The 27,286-nt window shown below is 35.2% G+C and overlaps 1 protein-coding gene across 5 annotated transcripts; it reads left to right on the top strand.

The window, feature by feature from the left end:
* Positions 1–15,253: 15,253 nt before the first annotated feature.
* Positions 15,254–27,286, top strand: LOC131132369 (potassium voltage-gated channel subfamily G member 4-like). Of its 5 annotated transcripts, XM_058077954.1 has the most exons (5): positions 15,254–15,462; positions 15,577–15,649; positions 16,775–16,807; positions 20,546–21,383; positions 25,693–27,286. In XM_058077954.1, the coding sequence occupies exons 4-5, from the start codon at positions 20,625–20,627 to the stop codon at positions 26,521–26,523; spliced, it is 1,590 nt and encodes a 529-aa protein (XP_057933937.1). In that variant the 5' UTR covers positions 15,254–15,462; positions 15,577–15,649; positions 16,775–16,807; positions 20,546–20,624; the 3' UTR covers positions 26,524–27,286. The 5 variants fall into 5 exon arrangements, with proteins under 5 accessions (XP_057933937.1, XP_057933938.1, XP_057933936.1 ...); XM_058077955.1 differs by lacking the exon at positions 16,775–16,807 and having other exon boundaries at positions 15,580–15,649; XM_058077953.1 differs by lacking the exon at positions 16,775–16,807.

Genomic DNA, 27,286 nt, shown 5'->3' with positions numbered 1-27,286 from the left:
ATATATTTAATATATATATATTTAATTTATATTTATAACTTTTATAACTATAACAGTATTATATATAACGTAACTTTTTGTATTGTGTTGCTTCTTCAAATTCTTATTGCATTGATTTAAATTCAAATTCAATGCAATACAAAAACGGGAGTGTTTTTCATTTCAACTTTGGTTACTTCATACCTGCCAGCCCTCCCGTTTCCCCTGAGAAAGTACCATAAAAGTACCAGATTTTACCCTTCTTTCCTGTTGCTCTCCAATTATAATAGTTTGCTATAAGAAATAAATACATCCTCTCCGGAGCAGCTCAGGTCCCCCCCCCCCAGCACCCAGCCACCATTTTCAGTTCATTTCTGTGAATTCAATGAAGTGTTCAAGGTTGGACTTTATTTTGTACTGAATCGATAACGGATCCCGAGCATGGAGTTTATCGGGTCGTTGCATGATCTTTTTTTGTGTGCTCAGAACGAGCAGAGTGATTGCGTGTGGGTGCTAAGTGGACGAACATCCTCTCTAGCAGCATAATGGCCGCCAATAATAATATTAATAATAATAATAATATAAGGCCAACAACACAGCACTAGGATTGCAGCAATACACAAAGTACACGAAGCTATACCGTCTATTGTCATCCGTGTGTGTGGCTCTGAATGGAATATCGGGAAAATGTGTTTTTCCATTCTTGAAGGACTCTTTGACTCAGCGCCGCGCCACAGGAATAGCAACAGAACACAAGAGGGACTAAGTGGGTGAGAAGCGGAGAGCATCGCTGTTGAGCTGTTTAATATGCATGATGAAAAACACCGATGGTCAGAAATTCACATCTTGCGTTATGAAAGAATGTCGTGTGTGTATTTTTCAAATGAATCGCTCGGAAAGGTCACAAATTGCATAAGCCCGGCTTTAATAGCGATATTCCCGATATATATATTTCAAAGCTCTGACTAGTCATTGGTTTCTTAATGCCATCTGAATTATTTAATACAGGAAGACAAAGATTGAATTTATTCGTGACAATACAGGTCAAATGTACAGCAAAGCGGTACCATTGTACTTCATAGATCAGGGGTGGGCAAACTACGGCCCGGGGGACACATGCGGCCCACTAAGCGTTTGAATCCGGCCCGCCAGTTGCTTTCTAACTTTTAACATATATGCTAGCAACATGACTTGCAAGTCGGATGTCTTATTCAGCCAAAAAATAAAATAAAATAAATATATATATATATATATATATATATATATATATATATATATATAATAAAAAAATATTTAAAAATATAAAAAAAATATAATATATATATATATATTTTTTTTTTAAATTTATTTTTTGGCTGAATAAGACATCCGACTTGCAAGTCATGTTGCTAGCATATATGTTAAAAGTTAGAAAGCAACTGGCGGGCCGGATTCAAACGCTTTAAAAAAAAAAAAAAAAAAAAAAAATATATATATATATATATATATATATTATTATTTTTTTTTTTTTACAAACTTTTTACAAACTACAAACTTGAATTTTACATAAAAAAAATAAAAATAATATATATATATATATATATATATATATATATATATATATATATTTTTTTTTTTTTTTTTTTTATGTAAAATTCAAGTTTGTAGTTTGATGTGGTCTGATGTTTAAAGTGTTTGAATCCGGCCCCCCAGTTGCTTTCTAACTTTTAACATACGTACATGCTGGCAACATGACTTGCAAGTCGGATGTCTTCTTCAAAAAATTCAAGTTTGATGTGGTTTGATGTTTAAAGTGCTCTGGAAAAAAGGGATATATGGAACATATTTAAAACATATAGCTAATAATCTGACACGTTTACAGATAGAATTATACAAATAAGTACATAAATAAAATAAATAATAAATATATAAAAATATAATATAATTGATACATAATGTAATTAATAATAATAATAATATAATTATAATATATATAATAAATTATATATATATAATATGTAGATTAAATATAATATAATAAATAAATAAAATTGGACAAATAATTCTAGGTGGACTGTTAGAATTATAAGCAAATACAAATATATACAAATAATATATACAAATAAGTAAATTAAATAAATAAATAAATAGATAAATGTAAAATAATATCATCTATTAAATATAATATATATAATAATACAATTAATATATATAATATAATTAATCAAAATATATGATAAATAAATAAAATTAGACAAATAATTCAAGGTGGACTGTAAGAATTATAAGCGTAAAATACTAGTGTTTGTGTTATAAAATATATATTCTGGCCCCCCGCACAGTTTTGTTAACTCAGTGCGGCCCACGAGTCCAAAAGTTTGTCATAGATTATGTTTTTTGCCACAAGTGTTGAGATTTGTCACTTTGTTTGGGGGTCCTTGAACGCGCCATAGTTAGTTTCCACCATTAAATTAGCCTCAAAACTTGTTGATGTGGATTATGATGGAACTCCATATGTTGACATCATCATTCAATAGCGGCGAGTACCTAAACATTTAATACTTGCGTTTAATTAGTCGCTGAGGTATATTTAGGGATCAAAACCTGAATTGTGTCACGAGGGAATAACGGCAATTGAAGAGAAAGGGAATCTAATTCACTTCATTTACTCCTATATACATATTTATGTCTTTTTTATTATATATGTATTTATATGTTTATGTGTGTTTTGCGCGAGAGGCACAAAGAGGTGATGATGTAACTCCACAGTAGAAGATCACGCTTGATGCAGCCACAAGGTGGCAGAAGTGCATTGTAGAAGAGCACTATGGTTCTCATTGGGAGTGACCAGGATGGATAGGATCAGGAACGAGTACATCAGAGGGACATTACATGTTAGAGGCCTTGGAGATAAAGTCAGAGAGGCCAGACTGAGATGGTTGGGACATGTCCAGAGGAGGGATAATATAATATACAGTAAATAGTGGATGAAATACATCCAACGTCTTTGCATAAATATCACCTCATACTTCGGTATGAGGTACATTATTAAAATAAATAAATAAAAATAAAAATAAAAATAAAAATAAAAATAAAAATAAAAATAAAAATAAAAATAAAAATAAAAATAAAAATAAAAATAAAAATAAAAATAAAAATAAAAATAAAAATAAAAATAAAAATAAAAAATACAAAAAAATAAAAATAAAACAAACAAAAAACTGTATTATGGAAAGCAGGAAGTGAACAAATATAACAGTTAGTGATTGTAAAAGTACCAGATGGAGGGGTAGGATTTAATAAGCTTTGCTTCTTCCTACTCCTTTCGGACATGTGGAACTGGGAACTGATTATGGGATGCGTTCAATTGTAATCTGATGCATGTTCAAATGAAATTAAACCATTACCATTACTTTTATTGCAAATGTCGATCCAAAATGTCCAAAAATAGGACGTTTTTTTTAAAGTTTTTTCGTCATTCATCGGTGGTGCTTGAACATAACACAAGGAGGGATCGCAAAAGTGTGTGGATATGAATCCTTTTTGCTTTGTTTAATATGAAAAATTGACTCAGAGTGATGAATTGATGGGTTTTATACTTCATGTACTTAAGTTTTTTTTTTTACTTTAGTTTTTTTTAATATTAGAGGCTGATTATTAAAGGGCTGTTGGTGATTGTGCAAATTGAATGTACGTAGAGGAGTATAAACTAGATAAAGAGTCAGCATGATTGTGTTAATAATGTGAGGAATCGCTGTATTGTTGTGCTACACAAACATCAAGGAGTCCGGTTTCACTCGTGCAGAGGAGAGGGCAGCATGAGACGCAATTAAATGTACATTCCAAGGTTTTTTTTTTTTTTTTTTTTTTTTTTTTACAGGCTCCAAACATGTCAGGCTTTCATTTTGCATAAACTGTGTTAGCCTTAAGCAAAGACAGTGAGTCAATATTGATATGCTGCACTTTGAGGCTTGTTGTTGTTGTTTTTTTTTGATGTTTCTTTTCTTTGCAAGCATGCACGTCATGTTCAGAGAATGCCTGATTCAAAAGGAGGCAAAAAATGTTTTTTTTTTTCTTGTTTTTCTGCTCATCAACCTTACGGGTTCATGAATGATTACACATTGATCAGGCTGTTCGGACTCATTTGGTTGTGATTGGGCTTGCGGGAAGGAAGTCGATATTCCAGCTGCTTCTCATTTAGCGCAATCCATTTCTTGACATAAAATCTCTCGGTCATGCACCGTTTTCTTGAACATTTCATGGAATAGGAGTGAAATTAAGATTTCTATTTCTCCCGGAAAAAAACCTTTATGTGATATTCTCTTGTTTTCCCACATGATTCACAGTCATAAAAAAAAATCATCATTAAATCAGGTGAGGCTGTTTTTATTTTGCTTTTTATACTTTCCTGACCTATAAATGTCGTTAAAATGTCGTATTCATGTGCTAAACAACGCAAAGTTTCAGATAACGATTTGCCTACAAAGAAGTGTAGCGTGGCGCCAAACGCTCAGTTTCAGAGGGCGTTGCAAAACTCTTCCTTAGTGATGTCACAGAGGGCTTCTCTATGGGTGCGGCTGTAGGCGCAATACAGTCTCTGCTTCTGTCGACGTTGTTAGCAAGTAAAAGCTACATTTGAAGCCTTTCCTACTGTACTTGGTCGTGTGGAAGAGTCAGAAGAGCAAGTTTTGGGGGTTTGGTACCCCCCCAAAAGGGGGGAATATATTGTAAAATGACTACTTTCTTGCACATTGCATATGACTTTTCTTTTTGGTAGTTGAACTTAAGAAGGCTACGTGACTTGGAGAGGCCAACGTGACCTGATTTTTACACAAGATTTTTTGCCAAAATACTTCGATCCAGTCAGGAGGCATGCCCAGATAAGGACCGAATTCTGGAAATCCACGTCATTGTTATCGTTGATGAGGTCTGTTTATTTTGTGTAAGTCATGGAGCAAATGCACTTATCCGTGTAGCATTATAGAGTGCGCATACAGAGATCGGGGTTGGTAATAATAATTTTCCACAAGTTTTCCAACTCCGACACGGAGTTTTTTAAACACCGGGTATTCCCACAAAAAACGTTTATATACCATATTACACGTTACTGGTGCTGTAGAAAAAAAAAACGGTTCCTACCATTGGAAGACATCTTTTCTTGAGAAATCTCTACGTCTCTACTAAGTCTCTACTTCCGGATCGGATTTGGGATCAAAAACGTAAGGACACATCAACTGGGTTGGCAGCTAACGCCACAACACCGGAAGTCCTTCTAAGCACTTGGGAGTGTTACCAACCACAGCGGAGTGGCCGTGCCTGGAGGCGGGCCGTGGGTGGAATACATTAAAATACATTAAAATACATTAAAATACATTAAAATACATTAAAACAGAACGTTTTTTGCGGGATGCACGAACTCCAAAGAAATACCGCTGGAATAGGTGCAGATTCTGGAAGATCTAGAAAGCAAATAATATATCGAAATGGTCTGTGATTGGCTGGCGACCAGTCCAGGGTGTACCCCGCCTCTCGCCCGAAGACAGCTGGGATAGGCTCCAGCACCCCCCGCGACCCTCGTGAGGAAAAAGTGGTAGAAAATGAATGAATGAATGAATGAATATCGAAATGGTACTTTGAGGTCCAAAGGCCAACCTCATAAAAGGTACATTTACTTATAAAGTACATTAGAACCAATATAGTACCTTGTCTTTTAATAGTGCAGATCGGAAAGTGAAATGGTATAACTGCTAACTGTCTGTATCGTGGAATTATGTTGTTGTTGGTGGTCGACAAATTATTATTACGTAGGATTACTCCAATTACTATGATCTTATGCATCGCAACTGGAAATATTGACTCAAAAAAATGTCTATATTCAGTCCAAAATAAAATGGAAAATGAGTGAATAGTACAATATGAAATATTTGGAGACTTGCACATCACAATACAAACACACACCACGGATGCTGTGTGTGTGTGTGTGTGTGTGTGTGTGTGTGTGTATGTTGACATTCCCTGTTGACTTGTACTTGTTGTTTCTGCCAAAGAGCCTGAAAGGCAATCTGTTGCAAAATAGAATCAAACTCTGAATGTATCGTCCTTTCTATGTCGTGTTTGTCTTTTGTTGCTGAATGTGAACAATGAAAGTCGAATAACGGAATAAGTATCATTAAAACAGCAAAAAAATATATTATTATTACAAATTATTTGTGGCCAATATTGCAATTTTAGTTTTAGTTTAGTTTTTACTTGAAATTTGTCAACATTATTTTGTGATTTTTCCTTTACAAGTGGTCGTTGGTTTACAACGTTTGGCAACATAGCTTTTTAGTTCCCTTTGCACTTCATTATGTCTGCCAAGTGCTGGTGCAACAAAGAAAAGGAAAGCCATCACCATCAACATTGTCATAATCGCTACAAAATAATAAAATTCATAAATTTTCATTCATTTCCTACCGCTTATCCTCACAAGTGTCGCTGGGTGCTGGAGCCTATCCCAGCTGTCTTCGGGCGAGAGGCGGGGTACACCCTGGACTGGTGGCCAGCCAATCACAGGGCACATATACTAGACAAACAACCATTCACACTCACATTCATACCTATGGACAATTTGGAGTGGCTAATTAACCTAGCATGTTTTTGGAATGTGGGAGGAAACCGGAGTACCCAAACGGGGAGAACATGCAAACTCCACACAGAGATGGCCGAGGGTGGAATTGAACTCGGGTCTCCTAGCTGCGAGGCCTGCATGCAAACCACTCGACCACCGTGCAGCCAACAATAATAATAAAAATATAATCTTTGTTACGATTGTGTTAAAAAGAAAGGAACCATATTTGTCCCTTGAAGCTCTGTGACATAACATAACTTAAAAAAGATCCACCAATCCATTTCCATTTAGCATGGGCCACTGGCATGCCCTTTAAACTACATACGTCAATACTGTTGGACCAGGAGTGAGTGCACTCTCTAAATTCCCTTGGGCATACACGCTAGCTGTGTTTGTGGATTTAGAGGTTGGCATACATACGGTATTTATGGAAGTAATGGCAGTAATGGTGGACACAGCAAATCACAGCTTTTCACTGACCCGGCTTTCACTGGCCCAATTTATAAATATTTATATCATATTTTTTTTAATTTATAATAATATTATTTCTAATTAATTTATTTAATAAATAATAATGTATTTAATAAATAATAATTAATTTAATAAATTATTTATAATTAATGTATTTATATTTATATAATAATATTTTAATTTATAATAATTTATACATATTTATGTAATATTATTATTATTATTAATATTATTATTATTATAATTATTATAATATAATGACAAATAAGGCCCTATACCTGCCCACACGCACAACCAAAACTTTAAATTATTGTTATTTATTCTAAATTATTTAAATTATTTGTATAAATTACTGTTTACGCTGTACATTGTTGTTCATATTTGATGTAATCTATTTATTCTCCACATTATTATTATTTATTATTTTTAATTATTTATTTATTAATTTATTAATTAATCAATTTATGTATTTATTTATTTTTAAATTTTTAGATTTTTATTTATTATTAACTTTTAATTTTTAATTTTTAATTTTTAATTTTTAAATTTTTAAATTTTTAAATTGTAAATTGTAAATTGTAAATTGTAAATTGTAAATTGTAAATTTAAAAGATTTTAATTTTTAATTTTTAATTTTTAAAATTTTTAATTTTTTTATTTTTTATTTTTTATTTTTTATTTTTTATTTTTTATTTTTTATTTTTTATTTTTTATTTTTTATTTTAAATTTTAAATTTTAAATTTTAAATTTTAAATTTTAAATTTTAAATTTTAAATTTTAAATTTTTAATTTTTAATTTTTAATTTTTAATTTTTTATTTTTTATTTCATGGGAGCCAGGCAACAACATTTCGTTGGCAATTTCACTGCTGTGTTATTGTGCAATGACAATAAAGAAAGTCTATGTCTATGTCTCTATATTTATAAGGTTGTAAACAGGATTTCTATTCTCTATAACTATAAATATATTCCATTCATAAGAACGACCTATAAATGAGGTATCGAATCAATACCAACATTTGCAGTATCGCCCATTCTGTTGATTCTTGTTTGCAGTGAAATTGTCCACCAATCTGAGTAAAAACGGCCGACATGGAGCATGCGTTTCCGGTATCTGTTTAACAGTTTGTAAGACGAGCGCAAAGAAGAGCTGCCGGTCAATAATTGTAAAACGACTCTTGACTTAATTCACCTGATTCCTTTCTGGAGGTTCCTTTCCTCCTCCTCGTATTTCTCCCCTTCCCTCGTTACATTACCAGAAAGAGGAGACGGCAGGAAAACATCTCGGACAACACCAGCGTGCTTATTAAGTAAAGCTCTGCATATTAATGAGGGATAGTTGACAACAACACTTTACAGCAAGGGTGGCCCGTGGCAGCCGACTCCCAGCCGGCTGATAAGGCAGGGATTTGAAGCAGGAGTTAATTAAGCAATGTTGGAGAAGACCCATTATGCTGAATCGAGGGTGAATTATCAGTTGCCTCGCTGCACGGCTCCCTTGGTGATTCGGCACAAATTGAGAGAGGAAAAGCAATTCCCCGGGAATCTGGTTTTTAATTTCTTCTCACGGACTCATTCCGCTCAACCGCGTTGACTTCCGGCTCCATCAAAAAGATTCGGAAAAGTCACAAAAGAGGATTTAAGATTGACAAGCTAAATAAGCCGAAAAAGGCTACACGCCTCACCGTTGGTGAGGAAGTGGTTAAACCTCGGCATTCATTTGGGGCGGTCGCCTGATCGGAACGATTCCACATCCCTTTGGATTGGCCGACTTCCGTTTGTAAACACGGCGCCCTCACGTTTTTGGGCTTTCTGACCTCCACAGCACCAGCGGTGCCTCTGACAAAGTGTGTCCGACAATGAGTGCTCCTCCCCGGGCAGGCGAGGTTGGAGGCGGCGGCCACGAGTCTCGGTTCTCCTGAGCTCCACGGCACCAGCGGTGCTTCTGACAAAGTGTGTGCGACAATGTTTCTCCTCAGGCGGGGTGAGGTTGGAAAAGAGTTCAACCACGGTAAGTCAGGGGTCTCCAACCAGTAGCTCACGAGCTGCCAGTAGCTCCTAATTTTTTTTTTAAATTAGCTCTCCAAAGACTTTATTCATTAATTATCAACAACTATCGTAGTTAGGAATCCCTTCGAGCGTGTGACCAATCACAGTGGTGTGGGCGTGTCTGGAGGCGGGCAGTGGGTGGAGTACATTAAAACAGACCGTTTCCGCAGGAAGCACGAAATCCAAAGAAATACAGCTGAAAAGGTGCAGATTCTGGAAGAACTAGAAAGCTTTATGTGCCGGTTATTGTGTGTAGCTGCTCTATAGGAGTCCACAAAAAATGAGCATAATGTGCTTTAAGTGACACAATTCAATATGCTGTCATAATTATACAAACCATCAATCAACTTTTTGATGGTTGAGGTAGCTGCTTTATCAATTTCGTTATTTGATGTGGTCTGTTGTTTACAAAATGCTCCTGGAAAAAGGAGCACAAGCACAATAATAATAATAATAATAATAATAATAATAATAATAATAATAATAATAATAATAATAATAATAATAATAATAATAATAATAATAATAATAATAATAATAATGTTGCCAATAATGATAATAATACTACTATTATATTAATATTGTTGTTAATAATATTAATATAATAATGGTAGTAATATTATTATTTTAAAAAAATAATAATAAATGTATTATTATTATTATTATTGTTATTTTTATTATTTATTAATAAAATTATTTTAAAAAAATTAATTATTTTATTATTATTTATTTATTTTATTATTATTAGTTATAGTAATGTTATTATATTATTATTATTATTATTTTGTTAATAATAATAATAATATAATAACATTATAATTATTATTATTAGTTATAGTAATGTTATTATATTATTATTATTATTTTGTTAATAATAATATAATAACATTACTATAACTAATAATAATAATAATAATAATAATATTAATAATACTAATTATAATGTTATTATATTATTATTATTATTAACAAAATAATAATAATAATAATAATATAATAACATTACTATAACTAATAATAATAATTATAATGTTATTATATTATTATTATTATTATTAGTTATAGTAATGTTATTATATTATTATTATTATTTTGTTAATAATAATATAATAACATTACTATAACTAATAATAGTAATGTAATGTTATTATATTATTATTATTATTTTGTTAATAATAATATAATAACATTACTATAACTAATAATAATAATAATAATATTAATAATACTAATTATAATGTTATTATATTATTATTATTATTAACAAAATAATAATAATAATAATAATATAATAACATTACTATAACTAATAATAATAATAATAATTCTAATAAAAATAACAATAATAATAATAATACATTTATAACACACTTTACATCAAATAAATGATTTCAAAGTGCACATATAGCAGATTGCATGACACTTTTACATGTAAAATATATGTAAAAATGTAGGTGTAAAAATGGACTGTTAGGTGTAAAATACTACATAATCCCCCCCCCCCCCGTCAATTTTGTTAAATTAATGCGGCCCGCGAGTCAAAAAGTTTGCCCACCCCTGTGCTAACCATATGCGCCACCATGCAAATCATTTTTGTTCCAAATGTCCCCCCAACAGCCAAAAACAACAACAAATGTATTTAATGTTCACTATTATGCATCCGTGTACATTGCTTTATTAATCTCATAAACATGTGCTTATATGAATCTTAAAAAAAAAAAAAAACATCCTATCTCTAATCACTTGCAAGCAGGCTTGATTAATCTCTGATTCTTTTGTTTCGTGACAACGTTTTTTGTCATCGGACTGCAGATCTTTAGATTAGTGAAAAACCTCCAGTACTGCTGGATATCAGGTATTCGTTACCAAAGAATGGCTTTTGTTTTGTACGTATAGAAAACCCCGCAACTACAATAATGATTATTGTAGTATTATGCAGCCTCCCGACAGGATCTTCCTTCCCGCTGCACCCTTTGTGCTTCGGGATTACCACGTAATCCCTGGTATTCATCAAACCGAAAGATCAGAGGTCATTTTATTACCACGCTACAAATAATGCTCTTCAGCTTCAGTTGGAGTTTGCTTGATTGGGTTACGTCACGTTAAGACCGTTGTACAGCAGGGGTCTCAAACACGCAGCCCGCGAGCCAAATGTGGCGCGCAGGACACTAGTTTGAGGCCCCCCGCCTTGATATGAAAGTTTAATGTTTGATATGGATGCTGTATGGTATCATGTACACAGAAAAAAATTATTACGTTTGATTCATGTTCATGTTAAAGGTTAAATAACTGTTAATAGTTATCCTCCCTATCCGTGTGGAAGTGGTAAGTTTTTGGCTATTTAAGTTGAAAGGAAATAACTTGAAGGCTACCGTTTAGGTGGCTAGCTCTCCAGTTTGCGAGTTAGCATGTGTCTCAAGACCCTGCAGTTGCGCAATATGTTGTAAATAAAGAGTATAAATGTGACTATAGTCGTGTTTTGTCATGTCTACAGGGCTCTAATAATGCTTTGTTCATTTTAATCTGAAAGAAATCATTTGTTTTTATTATTTGCCATTTTATTGTTATTATTATATTTATTTATTTATTTATTACTGATTGATGGATTTTCTTTATTCATGATTTGTTTATTTTTCATCTTATTATGTGTAGAAAAATAAAAAGATATTTGAGAACATCAGTTTTATTTGAGAAAACATTGTTTTATCAGAGCTTTTCTTGTAGAAAATTGGAACCAAAGCGAAGTTTTAAAAATTTGTAATAAATAAAAAAAAAAACTTTGGTTGGCTTGTGTTAAAAATAATGCATTTTGTGTTCAGTTGTGTTGTCATGGACTAATATTTAATTTGTCTTTTTAATGTGAAAAAAATGTGGAAAAAATGCGAAAAAATGCAAAAAAAAGCAAAAAAAAGCAAAAAAAATGCAAAAAATAATTATAAAAGGGCTTTTTCATACGTCAATTATGTCAATAATCTGGATGTCGCATTGTGTTACAGATGACAAAGCCAATCAGTGTAATCTCTAATAATATACAGTATGTCAGTAATAATGAATTCATTCTATTTTTACAATTGCCCTCCGGCCTAAAAAAAAGTTACCGAGTTAAAAATAATGCATTTTGTGTTCAGTTGTGTTGTCATGGACTAATATTTAATTTGTCTTTTTAATGTGAAAAAATGTGGAAAAAAATGTGAAAAAATGTGGAAAAAAATGTGAAAAAAATGTGAAAAAAATGTGAAAAAATGTGAAAAAAATGTGAAAAAAAATGTGAAAAAAATGCAAAAAATGCAATAAATAATTATAAAAGGGCTTTTTCATACGTCAATTATGTCAATAATCTGGATGTCGCATTGTGTTACAGATGACAAAGCCAATCAGTGTAATCTCTAATACACTGCGGCCTAATAAAAAGTTAGAGTTAAAAAATAATGCATTTTGTGTTCAGTTGTGTTGTCATGGACTAATATTTAATTTGTCTTTTTAATGTGAAAAAAATGTGGAAAAAAATGTGAAAAAAAATGTGAAAAAAATGTGAAAAAAATGTGAAAAAATGTGGAAAAAAATGTGAAAAAATGTGAAAAAAAGTGAAAAAAAAGCAAAAAAATGCAAGAAATAATTATAAAAGGGCTTTTTCATACGTCAATTATGTCAATAATCTGGATGTCGCATTGTGTTACAGATGACAAAGCCAATCAGTGTAATCTCTAATACACTGCGGCCTAATAAAAAGTTACAGAGTTAAAAAATAATGCATTTTGTGTTCAGTTGTGTTGTCATGGACTAATATTTAATTTGTCTTTTTAATGTGAAAAAAATGTGGAAAAAAATGTGAAAAAATGCAAACAAAATGCAAAAAAAAATGCAAAAAAAATGCAAAAAATAATTATAAAAGGGCTTTTTCATACGTCAATTATGTCGCATTGTGTCTCTAATAATATACAGTATGTCAGTAATAATGAATTCATTCTATTTTTACAATTGCCCTCCGGCCTACTTTGGACAACCCTGCATGATATCATGTACATATTTATTTTATTTACATCGTCATTATGACGCTTCCGCCAATAAATGCAAACAAGCGAGAATCATTCCAGAACATAAACGTGGAATACATCATTTGACAAAATATTTATTCGACACAGTGTGGGTGGAGGTCACCTTGACTGGAGCTGATGTACTGGTTATTAGATCTGAACCAAAACAACCACCTGCTTCTTGGAACGCAGCGATGCAAATTATGATTGACGTGTGTGTGTGTGTTTGTGTGTAATTTGTGCGTGTGTGTAGCGGATACTCAGGCATGCTGTTTTTATTTTCATACCTTAATATTAATCCTGTGTATATGCGATGCGGATGTCCATCTGCACAGTTCATTTGTTGTGGTTTTTAAAGATGTGTGTCAAAAGTCAGATATTAACCCAAAATTATTTTTGATTTTATGTAAAAAAATTATTTATCTTTCTAATAATGATTTCTCTCTCTCTCTCTTTGGAAAACTCTTTGGTTTTCATGTTGTTTTCACCTCTAAATGGGGTCTACACAGGCAAAACCTAGCCTACCTAATCTGAAACTGAAAGTAAACAATGTAATCGTACCACACGCGGTCAACAAAAACACACCCTTCAGTCTCATGTTCATTTTTCAGCCTTTTGTATCGAGTTGTGGACTCCGACGCACGATAACCAGCGCACAAAGCTTTCTAGTTCTTCCAGAATCTGCACCTATTCAGCTGTATTTCTTTGGATTTCGTGTTTCCTCTGAAAACTGTTTGTTTTTTTTATGTATTCCACCACTTGGCGACACCTCCAGACACGCCCACTCCACTGTGGTTGGTCACGCTAGCTAGTACTTAGAAGGAGTTCCGGGTTGTGCTGCTAGCTAACGGTATAGGGGTTCATAGTAAACTGCGATTTATCCATGTTTTGTATCCCAAATCCGAACCGGAAGTAGAGACTGGACAGTCTGGTAAATTGTTACTTACTGCTTGCTCAGTAGCGTTGGAAAGCCTTTGGCTAGTCCAGCTACATACTGGCCTATGTTCACAAAAACAGTCCAGCGTGAAAAATATTTATATTTTCCTGGCAGGGAACCAGCAACTCCAACCACTTGTGCCTGATGGAGATATTGATAGGAATTGGAAGGAAATGTAAACAAATGCGGCTTTGCTAGCAAGTAAAACAAAAAGGAGCAGCGCAGAGTTTATAAATAAGGAAGTCCAGGCCCTCTGTGACATCACAAATGGGGCAGTTTTACCACGCCTTCTGAAACGGAACGTTTTGATCCATCTCAAAGTTTTTTAAAAGGGCTCACTTCCGAATTATCGGAAAACGTTGGCATCGTTTAATATGAGAATACTACATTTATAGGTCAGAAATGTGGAAAAGCATAATCAGTCCCATTGAAGTATTTTTGTTTTTGTTGGTTCTTAAAATATTATGACTTTATTCTAATATTTTTTAAATTCGTATAAAATTACTGGTCCTTTTTACCAACTTTTGCTAATTTTTTTAATGTGCATTTTTAGAATGCGCCAAGGTCCAAAAAAAAAACAGCCCCCTGGCCGTAAATAGCCCCCTGGGCTCCACTTTGGACACCCCTGTTTTAAGTGCATTCCATCCATCCAGATATAAATACCTGGAAATAAAAGCTTAAATTATGCTTTTGATGTCAAAAACTAATTCATTGTACATCAAAAATAAATGAATTATCATAATTCATAATAATAATCGTCGTAATAATAATAATAATTCATCGTTTTAATACTTTTTAATGGTTTCTTTAGCGTCAAATATTTATTTTATGCAGCCTCTTCTGCACGTCTGTGATTGATAATCACATTTTTTTTATTATTAAAATTGTATTTTGGTCACATTCTTCTTGAATGTGTTGGAAAAAAAATTAAATATGAATATCCATATAGGTATTATATGTTTTATGTGCAAATATATGTAAAAAATGAATACAAAATACATATAAATAAACAGAAAAGAGAAATATGAATGTTGTAATATTTAAAAAAAAGGTGAATGGATCCAGTATGAGGACCAATATCCAACAAATACCCAACAAATACCCAACAAATACCCAACAAATATCCTGGTACTCTCTCTCTTTTCAAAATGATGTGTGTCGGAGAAGCAAGTTGGTGCTGGGCGGAGGAGGAAGAGGAGGACGAGGAGGAGGACGAGGAGGAGGACGGTCCTGCTGTCACAGATGGAAATACATGAGCAGGATCGAGGAGGACACATAATCCTATTTATTTTGTCCTGCCAGGCACAGACGAGCATCGGATACCGCGATACGAGGACAAAAATGACGTGAAATGCACCCGTTTTTTTTAGATGACGCGTCTACTATGGAAACTTTAGATACCGGTAGAGTATATTATTTCTATACGTGTACTACATGAACGGGATTTAAAACCTCGAAACTGTGAGTTTTTGTCTCAATGGGCAAACGACGTGATCGTGTTTTTTTTTTCTGGTTAGAAGCAACAGCTTGTACGATGTGCAGGACACGAAACAAAGATGTTACTGAGACGGCACGCATGCGCACTCTGAGGTGAGTCAATATTAATATGAATATTAACGTCCTGTTTTATTAAACTTTTTCAACTTTTTGCCATTTTTATTATTTTCAAGTGTACACTCGGAGTGACGTCTACTAGGGGGCGGGCGATACGGCAATGTTTTGGCATCGATATCATATCGATATCAAGTACTTGCACGTCATTGTCGATACCGATACTCATTTCAATACGAATTTATTTTTTTCTTTAATTTGTTACCATCACAATAAACAGATTTTAATATGAGGAAAAACACCAAAGTATACATATATCAACAAAATAATGCAGAAAAAAATACTAAAAATAATAACTTTAATAAAACACATTTTTATTTATATTGAACTTTACATTACAGAAATCTCAAAGTGCTACAAAAGTCCAAAGTACATGTATTATTTATGAAATGTAGTATTACCTCATTTATAAACACAAAAATGTGAATGATTTCTGAGGATAGCTAAGCATATACAGCAGGGGTCTCAAACATGCGGCCCAGGACACTAGTTTGAGGCCCCCGTACTTGATATGAAAGTTTAATGTTAAAGTTTGATATGGATGCTGTATGGTATCATGTACCCAGAAAAAATTACTACGTTTGATTCATGTTCATGTTAAAGGTTAAATAACTGTTAATAGTTATCCTCCCTACCCGTGTGGAAGTGGTAAGTTTTTGGCTATTTAAGTTGAAAGGAAATAACTCGAAGGCTACCGTTTAGGTGGCTAGCGGTCTAGTTTGCGAGTTAGCATGTGTCTCAAGACCCTGCAGTTGCGCAATATGTTGTAAATAAAAAGAGTATAAATGTGACTATAGTCGTGTTTTGTCATGTCTACAGGGCTCTAATAATGCTTTGTTCATTTTAATATGAAAAAAATCATTTGTCTACCTACCAATTATATGGTTTCTTAATTTTTAATTATTTGCAGTTTTATTGTTATTATATTTATTGTTATTGTTATTGTTATTATTATATTACTGATGGATTGATTTTTTTTATTCTTGATCTTATTTTGTGTAGAAAAAAAAAATCGGAACCAAAGCAAAGTTTATTCATTTTTCTGTTTTTAATAAATGCGTTTTTTTGTGTGTTTTTTTTTTTTTAAAACCTGATGTGGTCCAGCCTCGCCCAGACCCTAGCTCCAGTGGCCCCCAGGTAAATTGAGTTTGAGACCCCTGATATATATATATATACAGTGAAGAAAATAAGTATTTGAACACCCTGCTATTTTGCTATTTCTCCCACTTAGAAATCATGGAGGGGTCTGAAATTTTCATCGTAGGTGCATGTCCACTGTGAGAGAGATAAACTAAAAAGAAAAATCCAGAAATCACAATGCATGATTTTTTAACAATTTATTTGTGTGATACAGCTGCAAATAAGTATTTGAACACCTGTGTATCATCTAGAATTCTGACCCTGAAAGACCTGTTAGTCTGCCCATTAGAAGTCCACCTGCACTCCATGTATCATCCTGAATCAGATGCACCTGTTTGAGGTCGTTAGCTGCATAAAGACACCTGTCCACCCCATACAATCAGTAAGACTTTAACTTGTAACATGGCGAAGACCAAAGAGCTGTCCAAAGACACCAGAGACAAAATTGTACACCTCCACAAGGCTGGAAAGGGCTACGGAGCAATTACCAAGCAGCTTGGTGAAAAAAGGTCCACTGTTGGAGCTATCATTAGAAAATGGAAGAAGCTAAACATGACGGTCAATCTCAATCGGAGTGGAGCCCCATGCAAGATATCACCTCGTGGGGTCTCAATGATTCTAAGAAAGGTGAGGAATCAGCCCAGAACTACACGACAGGACTTGGTCAATGACCTGAAAAGAGCTGGGACCACCGTTTCCAAGGTTACTGTAGGTAATACACTAAGACGTCATGATGTGAAATCATGCATGGCACGAAAGGTTCCCCTGCTTAAACCAGCACATGTCAAGGCCCGTCTTAAGTTTGCATATGACCATTTGGATGATACAGAGGAGTCATGGGAGAAAGTTTTATGGTCAGATGAGACCAAAATAGAACTTTTTGGTCATAATTCCAATAAGCGTGTTTGGAGGAAGAAGAATGAAGAGTACAATCCGAAGAACACCATCCCTACTGTGAAGCATGGGGGTGGTAGCATCATGCTTTGGGGGTGTTTTTCTGCACATGGGACAGGACGAGTGCACTGCATTAAAGAGAGGATGACTGGGGCCGTGTATTGTGAGATTTTGGGGAACAACCTCCTTCCCTCTGTCAGAGCATTGAAGATGGGTCGTGGCTGGGTCTTCCAACACGACAACGACCCGAAGCACACAGCCAGGAAAACCAAGGAGTGGCTCCGTAAGAAGCATATCAAGGTTCTAGCATGGCCCAGCCAGTCTCCAGACCTGAACCCAATCGAAAATCTTTGGAGGGAGCTCAAACTCCGTGTTTCTCAGCGACAGCCCAGAAACCTGACTGATCTAGAGAAGATCTGTGTGAGGAGTGGGCCAAGATCCCTCCTGCAGTGTGTGCAAACCTGGTGAAAAACTACAGGAAACGTTTGACCTCTGTAATAGCAAACAAAGGCTACTGTACCAAATATTAACATTCATTTTCTCAGGTGTTCAAATACTTATTTGCAGCTGTATCACACAAATAAATTGTTAAAAAATCATGCATTGTGATTTCTGGATTTTTCTTTTTAGTTTATCTCTCTCACAGTGGACATGCACCTACGATGAAAATTTCAGACCCCTCCATGATTTCTAAGTGGGAGAAATAGCAAAATAGCAGGGATCCGGTGTCAATATACTCATATATATATATATATATATATATATATATATATATATATATATATATATATATATATATATATATATATATATATCAGGGGTCTCAAACTCAATTATATATATATATATATATATATATATATATATATATATATGAGTATATTGACACCGGATCTGTTTTAAGCCTAATAAACAAAATGCATTATTTAATTTTTCATGATGTGGGCCTCAATGGAAAATCATTGGAACACCCGTGACGTCCAGTACTTTGTATTGTTAGACGTCAATCATAGGAACACCCAAAACCCTGCACTGTACTGTACTGTACTGTACTGTACTGTACTGTACTGTACTGTACTGTACAAGGCTTAGTGAATAATTTATTGTGACCTCCAGCGTTTCCCATGTTCTCTTCGGTTTGTCAATGTAGCTTGTGGCTACAACTCAGATGACAGCACATTCACCCTTATGCTACTTGACACAACGTAGCATGTTTATAGCATGTTATAGCACGGTTATAGCATGTTATAGCATGTTATAGCATGGTTATTTCAACTTAAAATGAAATTCATTCAAATTTAACTCTAGCTGCCTCCTCCCCTGGCTATATGTCACCAATGATGACATCATCTCACCTTTTTAAACGGGACTTATTATGCTCATTTTTCAACCCTTTGTAATGAATGAATTGTGGTATCCGATAGAGCAGCTACACACAATAACCCGCTCAGAATTTTTTTTCGATTTTCGATAATCTGCACCTATTCCAGATGTATTTCCTTTGATTAGTGCGGTCTGGTATAATTTATTCCACCCACGACCCGCCTCCGGGCATGCATGCCGAAAGTGCTTCTTAACTATGAACCATATAAGGACGTCCGCCTCTCTGTGACATCACAAAAGGCGCAGTTTGACCACGCCTTTTGAAACCGAGCATTTTGAGCCATCACAAACTTCTTTCAGGGCTCACTTTAACGCGTGAATATACAATATGCTGTGCTTGTGCTGGAGCCTATCCCAGCTGTCTTCAGGCGAGAGGCGGGATACACTTTGGACTGGTGGCCAGCCAATCACAGGGCACATATAGACAACCATAACATGTTCTCCCTGAGTGGTGAATGGTTGTTTGTCTATATGTGCCCTGTGATTGGCTGGCCACCAGTCCAGGGTGTACCCCGCCTCTTGCCTGAAGACAGCTGGGATAGGCTCCAGCACCCCTGCGACCCTTGTGAGAATAAGCGGTAGAAAATGAATGAATGAATGATAATCTGGAGAGGAATTTTTTTGGAGAAAACTGTACTCAATTAAAATTTACTACAGTGGAACCTTGGTTAGCATCCGCCCCAGTTAATGTCAAAGATTTATGCCTCGGTTTGCATACATATTGTACATTTGTGTTCTTTGTGTATTTTTTCTGTATCATAGAACCATTTTGCTTATTTAAAAAGGTGACGTGGGCCAAGTGGTAGATTGGTTGTTTCCCAACCCAACGGTCGCTGGTTCGATTCCGAGTCCTTGCGCAACTATTCAACATATTTCTCAATGAATGATAATGAAAGATAATCTGTAGTGGAACCTTGGTTAGCATCCGCCCCAGTTAATGTGTTTTTTGGTTAACGTCAAAGATTTATGCCTCGGTTTGCATACATATTGTACATTTGTGTTCTTTGTGTATTTTTTCTGTATCATAGAACCATTTCGCTTATTTTAAAAAGTGACGTGGGCCAAGTGGTAGATTGGTTGTTTCCCCAACCCAACGGTCGCTGGTTCGATTCCGAGTCCTTGTGCAACTATTCAACAAAGTAAAATTTACTACAGTGGAACCTTGGTTAGCATCCGCCCCAGTTAATGTCAAAGATTTATGCCTCGGTTTGCATACATATTGTACATTTGTGTTCTTCGTGTATTTTTTCTGTATAGAACCATTTTGCTTATTTAAAAAGGTGACGTGGGCCAAGTGGTAGATTGGTTGTTTCCCAACCCAATGGCCGCTGGTTCGATTCCGAGTCCTTGTGCAACTATTCAACATATTTCTTCATTTCAACAACTATGTTTTGTCGATCACATGGTATGATCCAAGTCAAAACTGATTTGTTTTTCGTGGTTTGTTTCCCGTTCCAGCTGTTGCTCACCATCCTAACATCTGGTCAGCTTCTCAAACAAACACCTTCTCAGTCCCGCCTCTCACCCTGAAGCCAGAATGCCGATCATCAGCAACGCCAACCATGACTTCAGCACCTACTCCATCAGCAGCGACGACAGTAGCCTTGACCGATTCTTCACGGAAATCCCCGAGACCGAGACCATCAAGGGCGTATATTTTAAGCGGGCCCAACTACTACGCGACCCCAAGGCGTCATATGTCGTCGATCACACCCTTCAGGTTCTCATCAATGTCGGGGGAAACCGGTACACCTTCCCCTGGAGCACCTTGGAGCAATTTCCGCAGAGTCGCCTGGGACGCCTGCGCTTCTGCACCACGCCAGAGGAAATCGCACACCTCTGCGACGACTACGACGAAACGCGCAAGGAATACTTCTTTGACCGCAACCCGACCGCTTTCCGAGTCATTCTCAACTTCCTGGCAGCGGGGAAGCTGCGTCTGTTACGGGAACTGTGCGCCGTGTCCCTGCACGACGAGCTGGACTATTGGGGCGTGGATCCGGGTCACATGGAGCGGTGCTGCCGCCGTCGCATGATCACGCGCGTGGACGAGGTGGCCGAGCGAGACCGCAAGGAAGAGGAATGGAGACAGAAGAGGATGCCGCTCAAGAAAAGCCCAGCAGAGGTTGAGCGAGGCTATCGGAAACTGATCTGGATGCTGAGAGAAGTGGTGGAGAACCCTCAGTCGGGGTTGGCGGGGAAGATATTTGCCTGCCTCTCCGTCATCATGGTGCTGGTCACCGTGGTCAGCCTCTGTATCAGCACCATGCCAGACCTCAGGGATGAAGAAACTCGGGTGCGTATGCAACTCTTTGACATTTTACCATCATGCTACTTTTGATATTTTCCAGACCCGACCTCAATAATTTCATTAAAATGGTCAAATATTTTTGTATGGAAATCTCGCTATTAACATTAGAGCCCTCTAGACATGGAATAGCAACCCTATAGTTCAAGGGATCTTAACTTTTTCGACGTTTTAACCCCGCAATCTTATTTTGGGGTGTCAAACGCAGCTCATATTTAAAACAGAGTGCTGTTATTTCCGAGGAAAGTCGCTGACAAACGCATCTCGACCTTGAGTCTCCAAAGTGGCGCCACTTCAGTCGGTGCGCCAAAGAAAAGGAAAGCCATCACCGTGGGAAAATGAACATCCTGTTGGATGTCAGGGCGTCGTCGTTAGTAATTAAAGCATTTGTTATTTATTTGTACCATTATTAGAGCAGCGGAACAAGAAAGTAACACCCCTATAGTTATCTTTACACTTGTTATGCTGTGTTTACAACACAATACTGAATAAGTCGGATTCAATATAAATCAATGGAATATATGTTAGTAATTAAAGCACTTGTTATTTATTTTTACCATTATTAGAGATGCGCAACAAGAAAGTAACACCCCTATAGTTATCTTTACACTTGTTATGCTGTGTATAAGTCAGATTCAATATAAATCAATGGAATATATGTTAGTAATTAAAGCATTTGTTTTTTATTTTTACCATTATTAGAGATGCGCAACAAGAAAGTAACACCCCTATAGTTATCTTTACACTTGTTATGCTGTGTATAAGTCAGATTCAATATAAATCAATGGAATATATGTTAGTAATTAAAGCATTTATTTATTTTTACCATTATTAGAGGAGCGGAACAAGAAAGTAACACCCCTATAGTTACCTTTACACTTATTATGCTGTGTATAAGTCGGATTCTATATAAATCAATGGAATATATATTAGGAATTAAAGCATTTGTTATTTATTTTTACCATTATTAGAGGAGCGGAACAAGAAAGTAACACCCCTATAGTCACCTTTACACTTGTTATGCTGTGTACAAGTCGGATTCAATATAAATCAATGGAATATTTGTTAGTAATTAGAGCATTTGTTTTTGATTTTTACCATTATTAGAGGAGCGGAACAAGAAAGTAACACCCCTATAGTCACCTTTACACTTGTTATGCTGTGTACAAGTCGGATTCAATATAAATCAATGGAATATATATTAGGAATTAAAGCATTTGTTATTTATTTTGACCATTATTAGAGGAGCGGAACAAGAAAGTAACACCCCTATAGTCACCTTTACACTTGTTATGCTGTGTATAAGTCGGATTCAATATAAATCAATGGAATATATGTTAGTAATTAAAGCATTTGTTTTTTATTTTTACCATTATTAGAGATGCGCAACAAGAAAGTAACACCCCTATAGTCACCTTTACACTTGTTATGCTGTGTATAAGTCAGATTCAATATAAATCAATGGAATATATGTTAGTAATTAAAGCATTTGTTTTTTATTTTTACCATTATTAGAGATGCGCAACAAGAAAGTAACACCCCTATAGTCATCTTTACACTTGTTATGCTGTGTATAAGTCAGATTCAATATAAATCAATGGTATATATGTTAGTAATTAAAGCATTTGTTATTTAGTTTTACCATTATTAGAGCAGCGGAACAAGAAAGTAACACCCCTATAGTCACCTTTACACTTGTTATGCTGTGTACAAGTCAGATTCAATATAAATCAATGGAATATATGTTAGTAATTAGAGCATTTGTTTTTTATTTTTACCATTATTAGAGGAGCGGAACAAGAAAGTAACACCCCTATAGTCACCTTTACACTTGTTATGCTGTGTATAAGTCTGATTCAACATAAATCAATGGAATATATGTTAGTAATTAAAGCATTTGTTATAGATTTTTACCATTATTAGAGATGCGCAACAAGAAAGTAACACCCCTATAGTTACCTTTACACTTGTTATGTTGTGTATAAGTCGGATTCAATATAAATCAGTGGAATATATGTTAGTAATTAGAGCATTTGTTTTTGATTTTTACCATTATTAGAGGAGCGGAACAAGAAAGTAACACCCCTATAGTTATCTTTACACTTGTTATGCTGTGTATAAGTCGGATTGTATATAAATCAATGGAATATATGTTAGTAATTAAAGCATTTTTAATTTATTTTGACCATTATTAGAGCAGCGGAACAAGAAAGTAACACCCCTATAGTCACTTTTACACTTGTTATGCTGTGTACAAGTCGGATTCTATATAAATCAATGGAATATATATTAGTAATTAAAGCATTTGTTATTTATTTGTACCATTATTAGAGCAGCGGAACAAGAAAGTAACACCCCTATAGTCACCTTTACACTTGTTATGCTGTGTATAAGTCGGATTCTATATAAATCAATGGACTATATGTTAGTAATTAGAGCATTTGTTTTTTATTTTTACCATTATTAGAGATGCGCAACAAGAAAGTAACACCCCTATAGTCATCTTTACACTTGTTGAGCTGTGTTTACAACACAATACTCAATAAATTGGATTCAATATAAATCAATGGAATATATGTTAGTAATTAGAGCATTTGTTTTTTATTTTCACCATTATTAGAGGAGCGGAACAAGAAAGTAACACCCCTATAGTCACCTTTACACTTGTTGTGCTGTGTTTACAACACAATACTCCACTGTAATGCGTAGGCTATGAGATCACTATTTAGCCCAATTTACTTACAGTATTCTAAACTTAAAGTATTTCATGAGGTAGTAGAACAAAGTAAGAAGCCAAAATCTTACCATCTGTCACGATGTGAGAAGCGGTCGATGGTTCGATCCCCAGGATGCAGAGACACCAGCGGCAGGGGTGCACGTAAAAGTAATTGCATTGGGTACAGACATAATCAAAAAGGTTACCGTGACAACAGAACAAACCGGCAGAGGAAACAGGTACAAAACTTTAGTTCCGGTGCCACCACAGGTGCGGGTACACCAGGACAGGTGAGGGTCCACCAGGACGGGTGAGGGTCCACCAGTCAGGGGCAATGAACCAACGCCACTGGGCTTTTAAACCCCACTGATTGTAATTGCCACCAGCTGTGTAGCATTACACCGGGGTCAAGCTGCTGCAACTTCCCCCACAACAGGAAGTGCAGCACGCCAAAATTAAAGCGCGCAGGACAGGAAGTGACAACTCCTGTCCACCACTTCCACATGGAATTGGACATGCCATGTTTCCATGCAGTGTGAAGGTAATCTAATTGAATGTTATGCAACGTTACTGATACCCAGTGGCCAGAATACTACACTACTATGTTTGACTAATAATTACTCTAGAGCAGGGGTGGGCAAACTACGGCCCGGGGGCCACATGCGGCCCACCAAGTGTTTCAATATGGCCCGCCTGTTTTTTCCAAAGTATTTCATTGAAACTCAACATACAACCTGGCATCGTGGCTTGAGCCAACTTTTTGATAATAATAATAATAATAATAATAATAATAATAATAATAATAATAATAATAATAATAATAATGATAATAATGTTGCCAATAATGATAATAATACTACTATTATATTAATATTGTTGTTAATAATATTAATATAATAATGGTAGTAATATTACAAAATGCTCCTGGAAAAAGGAGCACAAGCACAATAATAATAATAATAATAATAATAATAATAATAATAATAATAATGTTGCCAATAATGATAATAATACGACTATTATATTAATATTGTTGTTAATAATATTAATATAATAATGGTAGTAATATTACAAAATACTCCTGGAAAAAGGAGCACAAGCACAATAATAGTAATAATAATAATAATAATAATAATGTTGCCAATAATGATAATAATACGACTATTATATTAATATTGTTGTAAATAATATTAATATAATAATGGTAGTAATATTACAAAATACTCCTGGAAAAAGGAGCACAAGCACAATAATAGTAATACAAATAATAATAATAATAATAATGTTGTTGTCAATAATGATAATAATACTACTATTATATTAATATTGTTGTTAATAATCTTAATATAATAATGGTAGTAATATTTATTATTAAATAATTATATTATTATTATATTATTATTAATAATTATTATTATTAACAAAATAATAATAATAATAATATAATAACATTACTATAACTAATAATAATAATAATTCTAATAAAAATAACAATAATAATAATAATACATTTCTAACACACTTTACATCAAATAAATGATTTCAAAGTTTTGAGTGTCCCTTCATGACCGTGTCTTGCAGGGCGAGTGCTCCCAGAAGTGTCGCAGCATGTTTGTGGTGGAGTCCATCTGCGTGGCCTGGTTCACTTTAGAGTTTGTGCTTCGTTTTCTAAACGCCCAGAGCAAGCTCGCCTTCGCTCGCGGTCCGCTCAACATCATCGACGCGATCGCCATCCTGCCGTACTACGTGTCGCTGGTGGTGGACGTCAGAGATGAGTCCCGGGAGGAAGTGGTCACGGGAGCCGGCAGAGGATACCTGGACAAATTGAGTCTGATTCTACGCCTGCTGCGGGCGCTTCGCATCCTGTACGTGATGCGACTGGCTCGCCACTCGCTGGGCTTGCAGACACTGGGACTGACCATGCAGCGCAGCATGAGGGAGTTTGGCCTCCTGCTGCTGTTCGTGTGCGTGGCCGTCACGCTCTACTCCCCCTTGGTGCACCTCGCCGAGAGCGAACTTGCGCCTCACGCCGCCGCTCACCCGCAACACGGCTTCAGCAGCATCCCGGCCACTTACTGGTGGGCAATCATCTCTATGACAACCGTTGGCTACGGAGACATGATTCCGCGCAGCATCCCCGGACAGATGGTGGCGTTGACTAGCATCCTGAGTGGAATACTCATTATGGCGTTCCCGGCGACGTCCATCTTCCATACTTTTTCTCGCTCCTATCAGGAGCTGAAGCAGGACTACGATAGGCTTTCAAAGGAGGAGAGAGGCGAGGAAATGGCGGACGAGTCAGAGCAGACGGGCTTCAAATCTGTTGAGCTGACATCTCTAGGCGGGGATCATCGCTTTGATGGAGTGACAGATAAGGATAATAATTCCGCTCTTCCGTGTTCAGCTTTCTAACGGAAAAGTAGTCCAGGAAGTGTACAATTTTAACTTAGGAAGTTATCAGAAAACAACATCATACCAACAGTAAAATATGGTGGTGGTAGTGTAATGGTGTGGGGTTGTTTTGCTGTGATATGACCTTTAAAAGGCACTTTTTAAAAATTTTAACTAACTTATGAAATTATCAGAAAACAACATCATACCAAAAGTAAAATATGGTGGTGGTAGTGTGATGGTGTGGGGTTGTTTTGTTTTTTGTTTTTTTTTCTACAGAAAACACATCTCATTCACGCTACATTGTTTATCATTCATAAATATGTGCTAACACAGTTCAAATGTACAGTATACACACCAGATCTAGATGTTTAGTTGAGATAGCTTAGCATATGTCGACCTACACTGCGTTGATTTAGCATCTTTTGTGTACAAAAGTGGTGGTTAAGCGCCCCCCCCCCCCCACATGCTTTCATTATTATTATGGAAAACACTTTTCACTGTCCTGCCCTTGTGTATCAAATTGGAATTATGACATCCAACTTTTTATAAATACAAACTCCTTATTTTATAATATTTTGACTTTATGTCGGAGTAATGGCAATATATATGTATATATATATATATATGTATAAGGAGCACTAATGCCGTCAAAATTTCTATTTTTGTCCTATTTTATGGCCTGTGAGTTTGATGTTCTCTTCTGATTTCAGATCAACCTTTGCAATAAAAGTGACTGTTGTGATTATTAGATTAGCGTCAGCTTAATTGCATTTTTTTTTAA

The sequence above is a fragment of the Doryrhamphus excisus genome, chromosome 7 (assembly GCF_030265055.1).
Source record: "Doryrhamphus excisus isolate RoL2022-K1 chromosome 7, RoL_Dexc_1.0, whole genome shotgun sequence".
Classification (NCBI taxonomy): Eukaryota; Metazoa; Chordata; class Actinopteri; order Syngnathiformes; family Syngnathidae; genus Doryrhamphus; species Doryrhamphus excisus.
The sequence above is the reverse complement of the archived record's forward strand: the minus strand, read 5'-3'. Positions and strand labels throughout refer to the sequence as shown.

Bases quoted from the DNA above. Each gene is read 5' to 3' on its own strand.
- LOC131132369 (XM_058077955.1), top strand. From the start codon at position 20,625: ATGCCGATCATCAGCAACGCCAACCATGACTTCAGCACCTACTCCATC. The intron at 21,384-25,692 runs GTGCGTATGCAA...CGTGTCTTGCAG, and splicing joins TCAGGGATGAAGAAACTCGG to GGCGAGTGCTCCCAGAAGTG.